We start from the raw sequence: 13,783 nt of genomic DNA on the forward strand, positions 1-13,783 counted from the left end.
TAATTTAGTTTCATTTTAAATTAATTTAATTCAGTTTTATTCGATTTTAATCAAATGCTCATCTCTATCCAAGTAATTAATATATAAATAAAGAAATTATTTAATTATGGGTTTAGTCGAAGCCTTGAAGCAGTCACCAATTTAATTATAATTCAATGCTACATATTAATTAAGTAATATTCTTTAATTAGCTATATTGCATTTTAAATGACTAAATTAGTTTAAAATAAACTTTATTATGTTTGTTTTTGTCATCAAATCCTTTAATTTTTCCTCATTAATATAAATTATTACCTTTTCAAATTATAATTACGCGCAAGGAAGAAATTCGAATTTTAACAAAGGTTGAGGGTATTTTGGTCAGTTTGATGGTACCTATAACCACGGTTAGTTTGAACCCAGACGCAGCGTCAAGTTAACCGCGGACCACCGCAACTATTATTAGTAAATAGAAAAAGAGGGGAAAATAATAAAAAAAAAGGGGGAAAAAAATGGAGAGTTCGGTGGATTAGGGCGTGATCGGAGCAAGCCAACGAGTGGGGTTGCTGATTTCGAGCGAAATTGCCGGAATCCGGCTAGATCGTAGTGTTCCGGTCAAGAATTTTGCTTCCTCTCTTCGGTGCTCACTCGAGGAGCCGTGATATGGGGCCAGGATCGGCAGATAATCGCGTCGGGCGACCCTAAGGCCGCTGCCGCCGTTGCTGCGGGAGGCTGCTGTGCGGCTTCAGCGAGGGTCTCGAGCGATCGGAGCGGCGCTGAGCATCGATCCCATCGCAGCGGTCTGATCTGCGGGTTTTTAGGGTTTGGAGCTTTCGGTGATCGCGCCATTGGAGGTGGTCCCGGTATGCAGTCCGGGAGCGGGCGGAACCAGGCGGGTCCGTCGCATTCCCAGCCGCATCCGTCGGACGCTGCATCTCCCTCTTCCTCGTCGTCACATGCGACCTCAGTCCCTGGCCACCTGGGCAGGGAAGCAATCCAGCAGCAGCAGCTGCTGCTGCTTCAGCAACAGCAGCTCGCACAGAGGCAGGTGAGTAGTGGCAAGTCGCGCTTTTTTTATTGGTCTTCGTGCTCTCACGAGGGACCGTTGGCGGTTGATGTGTGGAATGAGAAAAAGACGGTTGTTGATGTTGTTTCCATATTTGGGGGAAAGTGGGACAGGCTTGTTCTTAAATTTGTAGAGTGGAAACCTCGTAGGATTTCTCATTTGGATTTGGTGGTCTAGATTCGTCAAGTTATGTGTTCTGTGTCTTGATTTTTTTGGATTCTGTGATTAAATATCTTCGAGCTTCCTCAAATAGTCTTTTTTGAACCAAACGATACTCGGTGGTCGTCAGCTATTTGCGACCGTAAGGACCTGGTTCACCACAACTGGAGATTCAATGGGTATTTCTTTTCTCCTTCCAATGGTTTTTGTCAACAGAACTTGCTATTTTCTTATCCAAATGGCGTTCTTGTTTGACAAAGTCATTCCTAATACGCTTCCTGATTGATCGTTGGTGTTTCACGGTTTTCAAGTACACTTTTGCTTCCTTCTAATACCTTCGAAGGAGTTCACGATTTACTTCTGTTTGATCCTTGACGATTGGGCTTTCTCCACTTGTGATGATTTTGTCCAGAAGTAATTTTATTTCCAGGCCTATGATATGTTCATGCACATGAGCTTTTTGACTGTTCTATAACTGAAGCTGTTAATATTAGATGAGTTTTCCCCCTTTTATGTTAAATTCGTCTTCATCCTTTTGGGTAACATACCTTTTCTTTATCAACTCTAGATCTGCACAGTTATAAGTTGCCCTTGTCGATACCTGATTTTCTCCACTGGATCCCACAAATGCACTCTTTTGCCTTTTAATTCACTTCTCTGGTTGTATTTTTTTATTCACTTGGGGCACTCATTGTCTTCTGTTGCTGTTTGTTTCTTGCCTCCTGATGCATTTAATTAGAATTCTCACAATCCACATTTAGTGTATATATGTATGAATTGTCTTTGATGAGGAAACTGCAATATGCTTCGTGACATCCTGTTTTAACACACTATTTCTTCCTTTCATTTTGCAACTGGCTTCCTCATGTGACAACTTTGCTTCTAGAGTAATGCAATTCTAAATAGCATTGAATGCTTTATTATGTCATTTAGTTTCTCATGCAGGCATTCCAGCAACAAGAGCATCAGAAAGTCCAGCGTATAGAGCAGCACCATGTCCAGAATCCAGTTCATCAAGCATTTCTCCAATATGCTTTGCAGACTTCCCAGCACAGGCCTTCTGGGAATTGGTTTATGAATCAACAGGGGAAAATGAGTGCAGCCAGTCCTGGGAGTCAAGGCATGTTTGCAAATAATTTGATAGCTCAAGAGCGTGGATCTCTTCAGACAGCTAACCATTCACAATCATCTATACTTAATCAAACAGGCGATCATTTTGCACATACTGAGAGGCAGATGGAGCTAGGGAATATTGTTTCTGGTCAGAGAAATGATCCAAAACCTTCCCAAATAGCAGCTGGACAGTTGGTGCCAACAAACATGGTAAGACCATCTCAATCACGGCAGTCGATAACAACCACACAAAGTAATGCAAACAATCAATTCACAATAGCCCAGATGCAAGCTATGCAGTTATGGGCTAAGGAGCATAATATTGATTTAACAGCTCCTGCCAATTTAAATCTGATTGCACAAGTTCTGCCCCATTGGCAGTCCAGCAGACTAGCCGCAATCCAGAAGCAAAGTGAGACTTGCACAACTGGGCAGCAACCGTGTTTGCCTTCAATGAAGCAATCAGTTATTTCTTCACCCATTGAAAATGAAGGTTCTGCATATGCTAACAGTATAAGTGATTACTCCAGCCAAGCTGGTCCCTCTACTTGCCCACAGCCGGTTTCATCTGATATAATGACTAGTGGAGGGGAAACCATTGCAGGGAAGTCCAATGACTTGCAGACACAAGCTCAGGCTCATAATAGGGAGAGTGAGAATGAGAGAGTAGAAAAATCTCAACTAATAACAATTGATGGTGGTCAAATCAACCATCCACCAAATTCATCCAATAGCATGATTATGGAACAGTGTTATGCTAAGAATGCTCATACTGGGAACAACTCACAGCAAATGCAGCAACTTAGATCTTTGCAGCAGCTAAACCGACTCACGACACAACCTGAAATTCGTTCCAATGATGCTGTTGGTGGTAATCAATTTCCATCTCAGAGTGGATCTGTTCAGGTGCCAAACCAACAGTTTGGTTTTACGAAACAACAACTTTTTGTACTTAAAGCTCAAATTCTAGCTTTTAGGCGGTTGAAGGTATGCAAAAGAGTTGGGATAACCTCCACCAGTCTATCTAAAGCATTGATTTTTTATCCTCTGTTTATTTATCAACTGAAGTTGTCTACAGTAATCATCTGTACAACTAATAAAAATGACTTTTGTGTTATATTATCAGCGTGGCGAACGGAATCTTCCCCCTGAAGTTCTTCGAGCAATTGCAGGACTACCTACTGATTCTTTGCCACAACAGTCTCTTGTTCAATCAGGAGCAGGTCTCCAGGAAAGAACTAGTGCCATGGAGGGAATGCATATGCAGATGGATGAGGGTCTTCAGCCAGCTCTTTTAAGTAGAGACCAAAATCTACCAAAAGAAGAGCCTGGTACTAGGGAGGAAAAAACTGTTATGGCTTGCCAAATGCCAGATGTAGCATGTTCTGCTACTGAACCTTTGCAATCTGCATTTTCTGCTAAGATAGAGGAAAGCAGATCTCCTATCATTGCTGAACAGGAGACTGGAAAGGGAAATCATAACTTACATACTAAAGGTGACAACTGCAATGAGAAGGGTAAGGCAGTATCCGTTGAAGATGCATCAGCCAGCACTGGACAAGAGAAGAAACCTGCCTCTAATTCTACACCAGTTCCAAGGGCTGGTGTTACGAGAAACTATCATGGTCCGCTTTTTGACTTTCCATCATTTACAAGGAAACATGATCTTTTGGGTTCAACAGCTCCGACCTCCAACAATATAACATTAGCTTATGATGTGAAAGATTTGCTATTAGAGGAAGGTAAGGTCATCTTTGGCAAGAAAAGAACAGAAAATTTAAGGAAAATTAATGGGTTACTAGGTGTCAATTTGGAAAGGAAAAGGATACAGCCTGACCTTGTTATGAGGCTGCAAATTGAAGAAAAAAAGCTTAAACTTTTAGATCGTCAGGCTCGTTTACGGGATGAACTTGATCAGCAACAGCAAGAGATAATGGCTATGTCAGACAGGCCCTATCGAAAATTTGTCAAGCAGTGTGAAAGACAGCGAATTGAACTCCTAAGGCAAGTTCAACAGATGCAAAAAGCCTCAAGAGACAAGCAACTAAAATCTATCTTCCAGTGGCGTAAAAGGCTTCTGGAGGCTCATTGGGCCATCCGTGATGCAAGGACCACAAGAAATAGAGGAGTTGCTAAATACCACGAAAAGATGTTGAAGGAGTTCTCAAAAAGGAAAGATGATGGCAGAAATAAAAGAATGGAGGCACTGAAGAATAATGATGTCGATCGATATCGTCAAATGCTACTGGAGCAGCAAAGTAATGTTCCTGGTGATGCAGCTCAACGTTACGAAGTGCTTTCGTCCTTTTTATCCCAGACAGAAGAGTACCTTCACAAACTTGGAGGTAAAATTGCTGATGCCAAAAGTCATCAAGAGGTCCAAGAGGCAGCAAATGCAGCAGCAGCTGCTGCACGTATCCAGGTAGCTTTGCTTTCTAGATTATTGTTTTTTGTCTGATTTATTTTCCCATCATCATCCTTTAGAAAATATAATTTTACTGTATTTGCTTTCTCTTCATGAATTTAATAGGGACTTTCAGAAGAAGAGGTCAAGGCTGCAGCAGCATGTGCAGGAGAAGAGATAATGATCAGGCATAGATTCTCTGAAATGAATGCTCCAAAAGACAGTTCTTCAGTCAACAAGTAAGTTTTCTCTCTCTGCACCAGGTGTGAATGTGGGTTATTTCCTTTATGAGTGTAATGATTCATGCTTTGGAAGAAATTTTTGTTGGTGGTTAGGTTCTAAGATAATTTCTTTCTATTTTTCTGCAACATACTTCAACACATAGAACCATCTGATATAAGTTAAACAATAGCACCTTTTCTTGTTTACTAGCATCTATAGCATTCTATTTTCTTATTGACTACTTTCTTCTTTATCATCATGCCCTATAGGTACTATAATTTGGCTCATGCTGTGATGGAAAAAGTTGTTAGACAACCCTCAATGTTACGTTTTGGAACTTTGAGAGACTATCAACTTGTGAGTTACAACTCTGATGGCCTCTCTTCATTGTTAATTCAAGTGGCGATTTGTTGTTTATGTTTGTAAATGCAAATTTCCAGGTTGGGCTACAGTGGATGCTATCTCTCTATAATAATAAGCTGAACGGAATACTGGCAGATGAGATGGGTCTAGGAAAAACTGTACAGGTATTGATTGTGTTTGTTCTCAGACTTATGGTGCCTCTTTGCACTTTTCCCTTAAGAACTTTGCCTTTTGATTTTGTATAAAACCTGTGAAGGTGACAAAGAGAAACCATGCGGCTCCATTTGATTTGGGTGACATACTTGATTCTTCTTAGCATTCTTATGTCTTTCTTTTGCCCGTCTGGTTTTAAGTTTTAAAAGCTTTGTTCTAATTATAGTTGGAACTTGTAACTTGTAAGGTTGCTCTCACTCATCCTTCCCAGATGTCACATTAGCAATTGCTTTATGTTCTAGGTTTGCATGTGATCCAGCCAATGCATTTGGCATACTACAGAATGGTTGCATCTATTTACCGGTGACATAAAAAGCTAATATGAATGGCTGTGAAGCTTTATTCTTGTCATTGTAACAGGTTATGTCATTGATAGCTTACCTAATGGAGTTTAAAGGAAATTATGGTCCACACCTAATTATAGTTCCTAATGCGGTTTTGGTTAACTGGAAGGTATATTTTGTTTCCCCTCAATTTATTGGCTTGTCATTTTTATATTTTATGAAGCTATTCTTTGACACTACTTTTTTATTTACCCTTCAGAGTGAGCTACTGAACTGGTTACCTTCGTTATCTTGTATATTTTATGTTGGTGGAAAGGAGGAGCGGGCAAGGCTTTTCTCACAGGTCAGATGTATATCCTCTGTATTAGTGCAAGAAAGTCCTCCTTATACTTTACATTTATAGATGAACTGCAATGTTCTTCAGATTTTGGTTAGTTTGCATAATTTAGAGTCGTAGGTGATTCCATTGCCAGAATATGCTTCCAAATTGTTTACTAAGGAAACCCTAATTTTCGACATGTTTTTGCAGGAAGTATGCGCTGTTAAGTTTAATGTACTTGTGACAACTTACGAGTTTGTTATGTATGATCGCTCTAAGTTATCAAAGATTGATTGGAAATACATAATTATTGATGAAGCCCAGAGGATGAAGGACAGGGAATCTGTTCTGGCACGGGATCTGGATAGATATCGCTGCCAAAGAAGGTTGTTGCTAACTGGCACCCCATTGCAGGTCTGCTGTCGAATGATCTCTATGAGATCCAGCTGTGCTATTCTCACCTGACATAGTAATCATATGAGTGCTACTATGTGCCTCTTTATTTGTTAATGTCATATTATAATTTACAAGCTAACAAGTACCAATTATATATACACAACTTGTTGTTTGTAATGATTTGCAAGCCACAATATGATTTATTTATTTTTTTTCTTTGAAAGAAAATTATTGGAACTTGAGATGAAAATCTGCATTTTATTTATATATTACATTGTGGATATGTGGATTATCTGCTAGATTGTTTTTTAGAATTTGACCTGTTGGTCATTGAGGTATTTGTTTGGATGGCAAGATAGGATTGCTGACTCCAATATTTAGGACTTATGAACATGTAGTTGTAGTGATGGGAAGTTATGGTAGAATCCAAATATGTCAGGCAGCCCGATCCAGCGTAGACTTTGCCTTTCATGTTGAACAGCAGGCATGAGATCTAGGACAACTACAACTAGGGCAATTTTTATTTAGACTCCTTTTCATACTTAAATGGCTTTTATGCTTGTTTCTGATATGAAGTCTGATATGAAGTCAACAAAATAGGTAAGTGAAGACTTCTAAGTATGAAAATGCCATAGACAGTTGACAGAAATGTTGATAAAATCATTTCTTTTGGGAAGACCTCCTTGATATGGAAGTTATATGTCAATCTGATGTGAACAAAATCAATCTTGGGTCTATGTATTCAGCACATAAGAGATTTATGAAGACGATAAATGATTATTATTCTTCAATATTGAATCTGTAACTGTAAGAAAAAATAAAGTTTGCTACTGTGTTTTAGTTTAATATACTGAAGAGTTCAGTTACTCATATATAAATTGTAATTGTCAGTACATTTAATATATTAATCTAATATCTCCAAATATATTTCTTACCATTTGCACAGGTAAAGGGTTGTTACTAATAAATTACTAAAGAGAAGTCTGAGATGTGCTTTATCTATATTCTGGCTACTCTATTTGAATTTTGCAATATACAGTGGTGCTAATGCATTATAAACCAATTGACTAATATTTTGAAATTCTACTTGTAGATTATCTAGGCATCTTGTTCATTGTTAGTTGATTGATATATGTTGTTGTTACTTAACAGAATGATCTGAAAGAGCTATGGTCCCTCTTAAATGTTCTTCTTCCTGAAATATTTGATAATCACAAGGCATTTCACGATTGGTTTTCAAAGCCTTTTCAGAAGGATGGTCCTTCACATAATCCAGAGGAAGATGACTGGCTTGAGACTGAAAAGAAGGTAATCATCATCCACCGTCTGCATCAAATTCTTGAACCTTTCATGCTAAGAAGGCGCGTTGAGGATGTTGAAGGTTCACTCCCTCCCAAGGCAAGTGTTGTGAACTTAAGGGCAAATTTCTGCAAGCTTTGTGGTATTTTCTTATAAATGCATTATTGCAGGTGCCAATTGTTCTAAGATGTAGAATGTCAGCTTTTCAAGGTGCTATATATGATTGGATAAGATCTACTGGTACTCTTAGGATTGATCCTGAAGAGGAAATGCTGAAGGTTCAAAAGAATCCAATGTACCAGGTCAAAACATATAGAAATCTTAATAATAGGTGCATGGAGCTGAGGAAAGTTTGCAATCATCCTTTACTTAACTATCCTTACTTCAGTGACTGCTCTAAAGAGTTTATTGTTAGATCATGTGGGAAACTTTGGATTCTTGATAGAATTCTCATAAAACTTGAGAGAGCGGGCCATCGTGTTCTTCTTTTCAGTACAATGACAAAATTACTTGATATTTTAGAAGAGTATCTGCAATGGAGACGGCTTGTCTACCGACGAATAGATGGTACAACTACACTAGAAGAACGGGAGTCAGCAATAGTGGATTTCAACAGCCCTGATTCAGATTGTTTTATCTTCTTGCTTAGTATTCGTGCTGCTGGAAGAGGTCTTAATCTCCAGACTGCAGATACTGTTGTGATATATGATCCTGATCCCAATCCACAAAATGAAGAGCAGGCAGTTGCTCGAGCTCATCGTATTGGTCAGACAAGAGATGTGAAAGTTATATACTTGGAAGCTGTTGTTGATAAAGTATCAAGCTACCAAAAAGAGGATGAAATGAGAGATGGTGATGCAGAGGATTCAGAGGATGATCTTGCTGGTAAAGATAGGTATATGGGATCAATTGAAAGCCTTATACGTAATAATATTCAACAGTACAAGAAAGATATGGCTGATGAGGTCATAAATGCTGGCCGATTTGATCAAAGAACGACACATGAAGAAAGACGAGTGACTTTGGAGACACTGCTGCATGATGAGGAGAGATTCCAAGAAACTGTGCATGATGTTCCTTCTCTTCAGGAGGTAAATCAAATGATTGCTCGTAGTGAAGAAGAACTTGAATTGTTCGATCAAATGGATGAGGAGTTTGATTGGACAGGTGATATGGTGAGATACAACGAAGTGCCAAAATGGCTTCGTGTTAGTTCTAGAGAACTAAATGCTGTTGTTGCTAGTATATCTAAGAAACCATCCAAGAACATTTTATCTAGCACAATTGAGCTGGAACAAAATGGCTTGCATTCTGCTTCATCCCCCAGTAAGACAGAGAGAAGACGAGGTCGCCCTAGGGGTTCAGCTATGAAAAAGCACCTTACATACAGGGAATCATCAGATGAAGAAAATAACAACTCTGATGCTGAATCGGAGGAGAGAAATGCATATGAAGTAGAGGGAGACATGGGCGAACTTGAAGATGAAGAGTTATATGGTGCTGGTGACGTGCTGACTGGTGACAAGGATCAAGCAGAGGATGGCCTGGTCTGTGATAATGATGGTGATGAATTCTCACTAGCAATTGAAACGGTCAGAAACTTTCATGCTTTTGATGAAGCTGGTTCGACAGGATCTTCTTCCAGTAGTCATAAATTACTGCAACCTGTGACACCTTCAACACCTTCACAAAAATTTGGATCAATTTCTGCTTTAGATGCCAAGCCAGGCCCTTCTTCAAGAAAGACAGTGAGTTATTGAAATCGCCCTGCTCAAAGTTGTTTTATTATTTGTCTATATGCCTTTTTAATTTTTTATTTATTTTGGTTGTTTACCTCTGAATTCCTCTAGCCAGATGAGCTAGAGGAAGGGGAAATTGCAGTGTCAGGGGATTCCACCATGGATCTTCATCAGTCAGATAGTTTGGTTCATGAGCATTACCTAGAGGATGGACAGGTTGTTCAACCGAAAGTAAAGCAAATAAAACGTAAACGCAGCATCCGTCTTCGTCCAAGATTTAATTTGGAGAAAATCGAAGATAAATTCAACAGTCCTAAAGCCACTTTCCAGCATGCTTCTTGGTCACCTGCGCTGGTTAATCATGAAAAGCTTACACAGTCTAGAGGTGAAGAATCTGAGGCATTTGTAGAACCTAGTACCGGAGGGCTGAACAAGATCAGTCCATCAGTGAAGCGGAGGCGCAACTTACCCTCAAGAGTGATTTCGTCTCCCGCTGTGCAAAAGTCTGCTAGGTTGTCTACATCTGCAGAGGATGGTTACGAACACTCCATGGAAAGCTGGAATAGCAGGACCATCAGCTCCAATGCCCCAAACCTTGTGACCACAAAAATGTCAGACAGCACACAGAGAAAGGTACGCATAAGCACGTAGCTTCGTTATCTTCCTGGGCCTGTTAATGCTTCTGTTTGACAATCATTTATTCCTTTCCTTCGCTTGGTTACTGTTGTCCTGTTATCATTGCAAATGAGTTTGCAATGATCACTTTATGCTTAAGTAAGACTTAAGCATGTTTTGTTGATTGTGCGTTCGAATATATCTATGTTTAGTATGTGACTTTTATGTGCATCATCACCATTACATGCTGCTTTTCTCATTATAAAGATCACTTTGTTTATCAGCTTCACATTCTCATTCTATTTCTGGTAGACTATGCGATTTAAAATTAGGGAAGGCATGGTACAAAAAATGTTGATGCAGCAAAGTTGAGAGATTGATACTCAGGATTACTAGTGAAGATTAATCAAAAAATAATGAACCCTTGAGTGATTAGGTATGGCTCTGATACATAATAAAATGGAAGTAAGTTGAGATGCTATAGATATGTTCAAAGAAGATCAATAAATTTGATAGCCTGACAAGTTGAATCAATTAGATTTGAAGAAGTGAGTAAAGGGAGACAAAAACAAAATCTAGTTAATTATGTGATTTGTGATGTCTGAGTGTTATAAGTGATGTGGCCTTGTATAGAGTGCTAATAATGGTGTTATCAACAAGATCACTATCAAAATATGAAATTTTCCAAATTGACTTGTGTAGAGAATATTACTAAATTTGAATGAGTATTGATGATGGATCAAATATTGCATATAAACTACAAAATGAGTGTATGAATGTTTTTTTTTTAATGATCTTTGGATTTTCAAACATTCTGATCACGTTTATATAGGCAATGAATCAAGTTCTATGACCCTTTACACTGAATTTACTTGTGAGCCATCATTTCTAGGGATGGGTGAACCTTAAGTCAAAAGTCAAAGATACCTAATTGCAGTGTTGGCAAAAAAACTCAATGAACCCATATGATGCCACTCAATTAGCAACAAAGTGTTATATGCAATTATTTTGGCTGAGACGTTAGTGTCACTATGAAGGGGAGCCTTGGTACAACGGTAAAGTTGTTGCTATGTGACCTAAAGGTCATGAGTTTGAGTCTCAAAAACGATCTCTTGCAAAACAAGGTAAAGTTGTGTACAATAGATCCTTCCCTAGGACCTCGCATTGATAGGAATTTCGTGCACCGGACTGTTGTTTTTTAGACGTTAGTATCACTACTTACTATCAAATGAGTCTATTTTGCATTTTAATCATTAAGGCATTAAGATTCATCCAATTGCTAAAGAGGTTGAGTTCCCTACATGCTGGGTGGGTAGTTTTCCTTCAAGAATACATTTTATCCTAGCAAGTCATTTGATGTGGGCAAATGAAGAATGATTACTATTCGCTCTGAGATGAAGCAACACCCTGCATGCCCTTCATATTCTTTGGTAATCCTTACAGAGTAAGTATTTTTTTAGGATCATTTGATGGTACCCTTTCTTGGTCTCCGAAATAGATAATCTTAGCTTATCTTGGTTGACTAGCACTTTCATGTCCTTGTAATGTGTCAAGTTTTGTTATTTTTACTGCATCTCTAATTGGTGCATTTTGGTGGTCAACTTATCACTTGATATTTGGAAAGTTATAGCCTGATATCCAATTTCCAGAGCAGACTGTTTCACCAAGTTGGGTGTTATATGCTTTGCTTCTAGATATTCTGTAGGCTTTTTTACAGTCCTTACATTCCTTGATGCGCTTAAGTTTGCCTAGTTTATGTTTACAAATTTTGTTGGTTATGCCCATCCATGCTACCTTTGTTTTCTTTACCATGTTGAGCAAGACTAAAACTTCACCTAATCCATGAGCGTTTTTTAAATTTACCTCAGTGCAAGAATGTTATTAGCAAGCTCCAAAGGAGGATAGAAAAAGATGGAAATCAAATCGTACCTTTCTTGTCAGACTGGTGGAGAAATGAAAAATTAAACTTTCTTCCTGGTGCCTCAAGCAATGGTGTCATAAACTTGCAAACCATCGAACAGCGTGTGGACAACTTGGAATATAATGGCGTGATGGATTTCATAGCAGATTTGCAATTGATGCTGAAAAATATAGTGAGACATTGTGAATATTCTTATGAGGTATGAGGTTTTTAGTTTTTATTATTTTTTACTTTTCTTGACGTAGTGAGAATTTGTCTTTGGTGAAACATTACAATTTTTCTTCCTCATCGATTTTCCTATACCTAGTTTTTCTAGGTATGGAATTCTACTTCTTGAGCATTTAGTGTTGTTGTCCAAAAATGAATTCCTCATCAGCAAATGTGTGCTTACATCTGTCTGTGTTTGTCTAGGAAATTGTTTATATATGATTTTAGCAAAAAAATGGTAATTGAAAATAAAGAAAAAATATATATTTCTCATCAACATCTTTATAGAATATACTTGATCTTCCAGAAAACAAACAAAAAATTACTATAAACTGTTTTCTTTTCCACTATTTTACTATAAATTTAGGCAAGATGTTTTAAGTGAAGATTCTTGAGGTTTCACGAGGATATAGTTTCTTTTGTTTTATCATTGAAGAAGTTTGGTGTATGATCGCTAAATTGTTGCTCATGCAGGTGAGGTTTGAGGCTAGAAAACTTCAAGACCTATTTTTTGACATCATGAAGATAGCATTTCCGGATGCCGATTTCAGTGAAGCGAAGAATGCAGTGATCTTCTCCAGCCCTGGATTTGCACCTATTTCCCCAAGGCTTGCTTCTACCACTGAGACTAAGCGACAAACGCCGACCAACAAGTCAGAATCAGCTTCTGCCTTCAGCAAGGCCTTTCCCACCGGATCAACTCCTCTTCACGACGAAAGGAGGACCAGGTCAAACTCTTCCAAATCCCACAAAGAATCAAGGCCAACTGGTGGAGGCGCGAGGCAGCAGGTGCCTGACTGTTCACAGCTTTTGACACACCCAGGGGACTTGGTTATCTGCAAGAAAAGGAGGAATGACAGGGAGAAGTCCGGTTCAAAGCAGATAAATACTCCCAATTCGCCGTCTAATCAAGGTTGGTTGCCTTCGTCGATGGCTAATAATCAGGGATTATCGGTTCATGCATCCAGTATGGCAAGGAACACCAAAGCTCAAGCTCAGAGTGATACACAACCAGCTCAAAAGGTGATATCTCCGCTGAGCCGAGCACATCATGAAAGGAAACAAACAGATGGAGGAAATGGATCATCCCCCGGCATGGCTGATGTACAATGGGCTAATCCTGTAAGGCGAACAAGGACAGATACTGGCAAAAGGCGGCCGAGTCATATGTGAGTCTTAGTGTAGATAACTTAGCCGAAGCGAAAAATTAGTATGGCGTTCTTCAAATATATATGTAAACCTTTAAAATCTGGTGTTAGTCATCCACCCCACACCCACACTCTGTACTGCTGCTTCAATTCCAATCTCTCTCCATTTTAACTCTTGAATTTGGAGTGGTGGTGATAGTGATGATGTTCTAGGCCAAGAGATGCCATTGGGACAAAACAAAAATTGTATCCAGAATATGATTAACCATTATTTTTCATTGCCATGTCAATTTTGTTTGGCTTGATCGTGAAGATGTTGCAGACTGATCTCCTTGT

At 38.9% G+C, this 13,783-nt stretch overlaps 1 protein-coding gene across 1 annotated transcript; it reads left to right on the plus strand.

Annotated features, from left to right (window-relative positions):
* The first annotated feature begins 492 nt into the window (after positions 1-492).
* On the plus strand, positions 493-13,737 carry LOC141838390 (ATP-dependent helicase BRM-like). Its single transcript, XM_074725839.1, has 14 exons — positions 493-1,027; positions 2,150-3,304; positions 3,444-4,739; positions 4,848-4,960; positions 5,213-5,300; positions 5,384-5,470; positions 5,880-5,972; positions 6,063-6,146; positions 6,333-6,536; positions 7,671-7,916; positions 7,988-9,565; positions 9,668-10,189; positions 12,040-12,291; positions 12,774-13,737. The coding sequence occupies exons 1-14, from the start codon at positions 845-847 to the stop codon at positions 13,470-13,472; spliced, it is 6,600 nt and encodes a 2,199-aa protein (XP_074581940.1). The 5' UTR covers positions 493-844; the 3' UTR covers positions 13,473-13,737.
* The last annotated feature ends 46 nt before the right edge of the window (positions 13,738-13,783 follow it).

This window comes from Curcuma longa, chromosome 11, assembly GCF_044706935.1.
Source record: "Curcuma longa cultivar G26 ecotype Majalengka, Jawa Barat chromosome 11, ITB_CL_G26_1.1, whole genome shotgun sequence".
Taxonomy (NCBI): Eukaryota; Viridiplantae; Streptophyta; class Magnoliopsida; order Zingiberales; family Zingiberaceae; genus Curcuma; species Curcuma longa.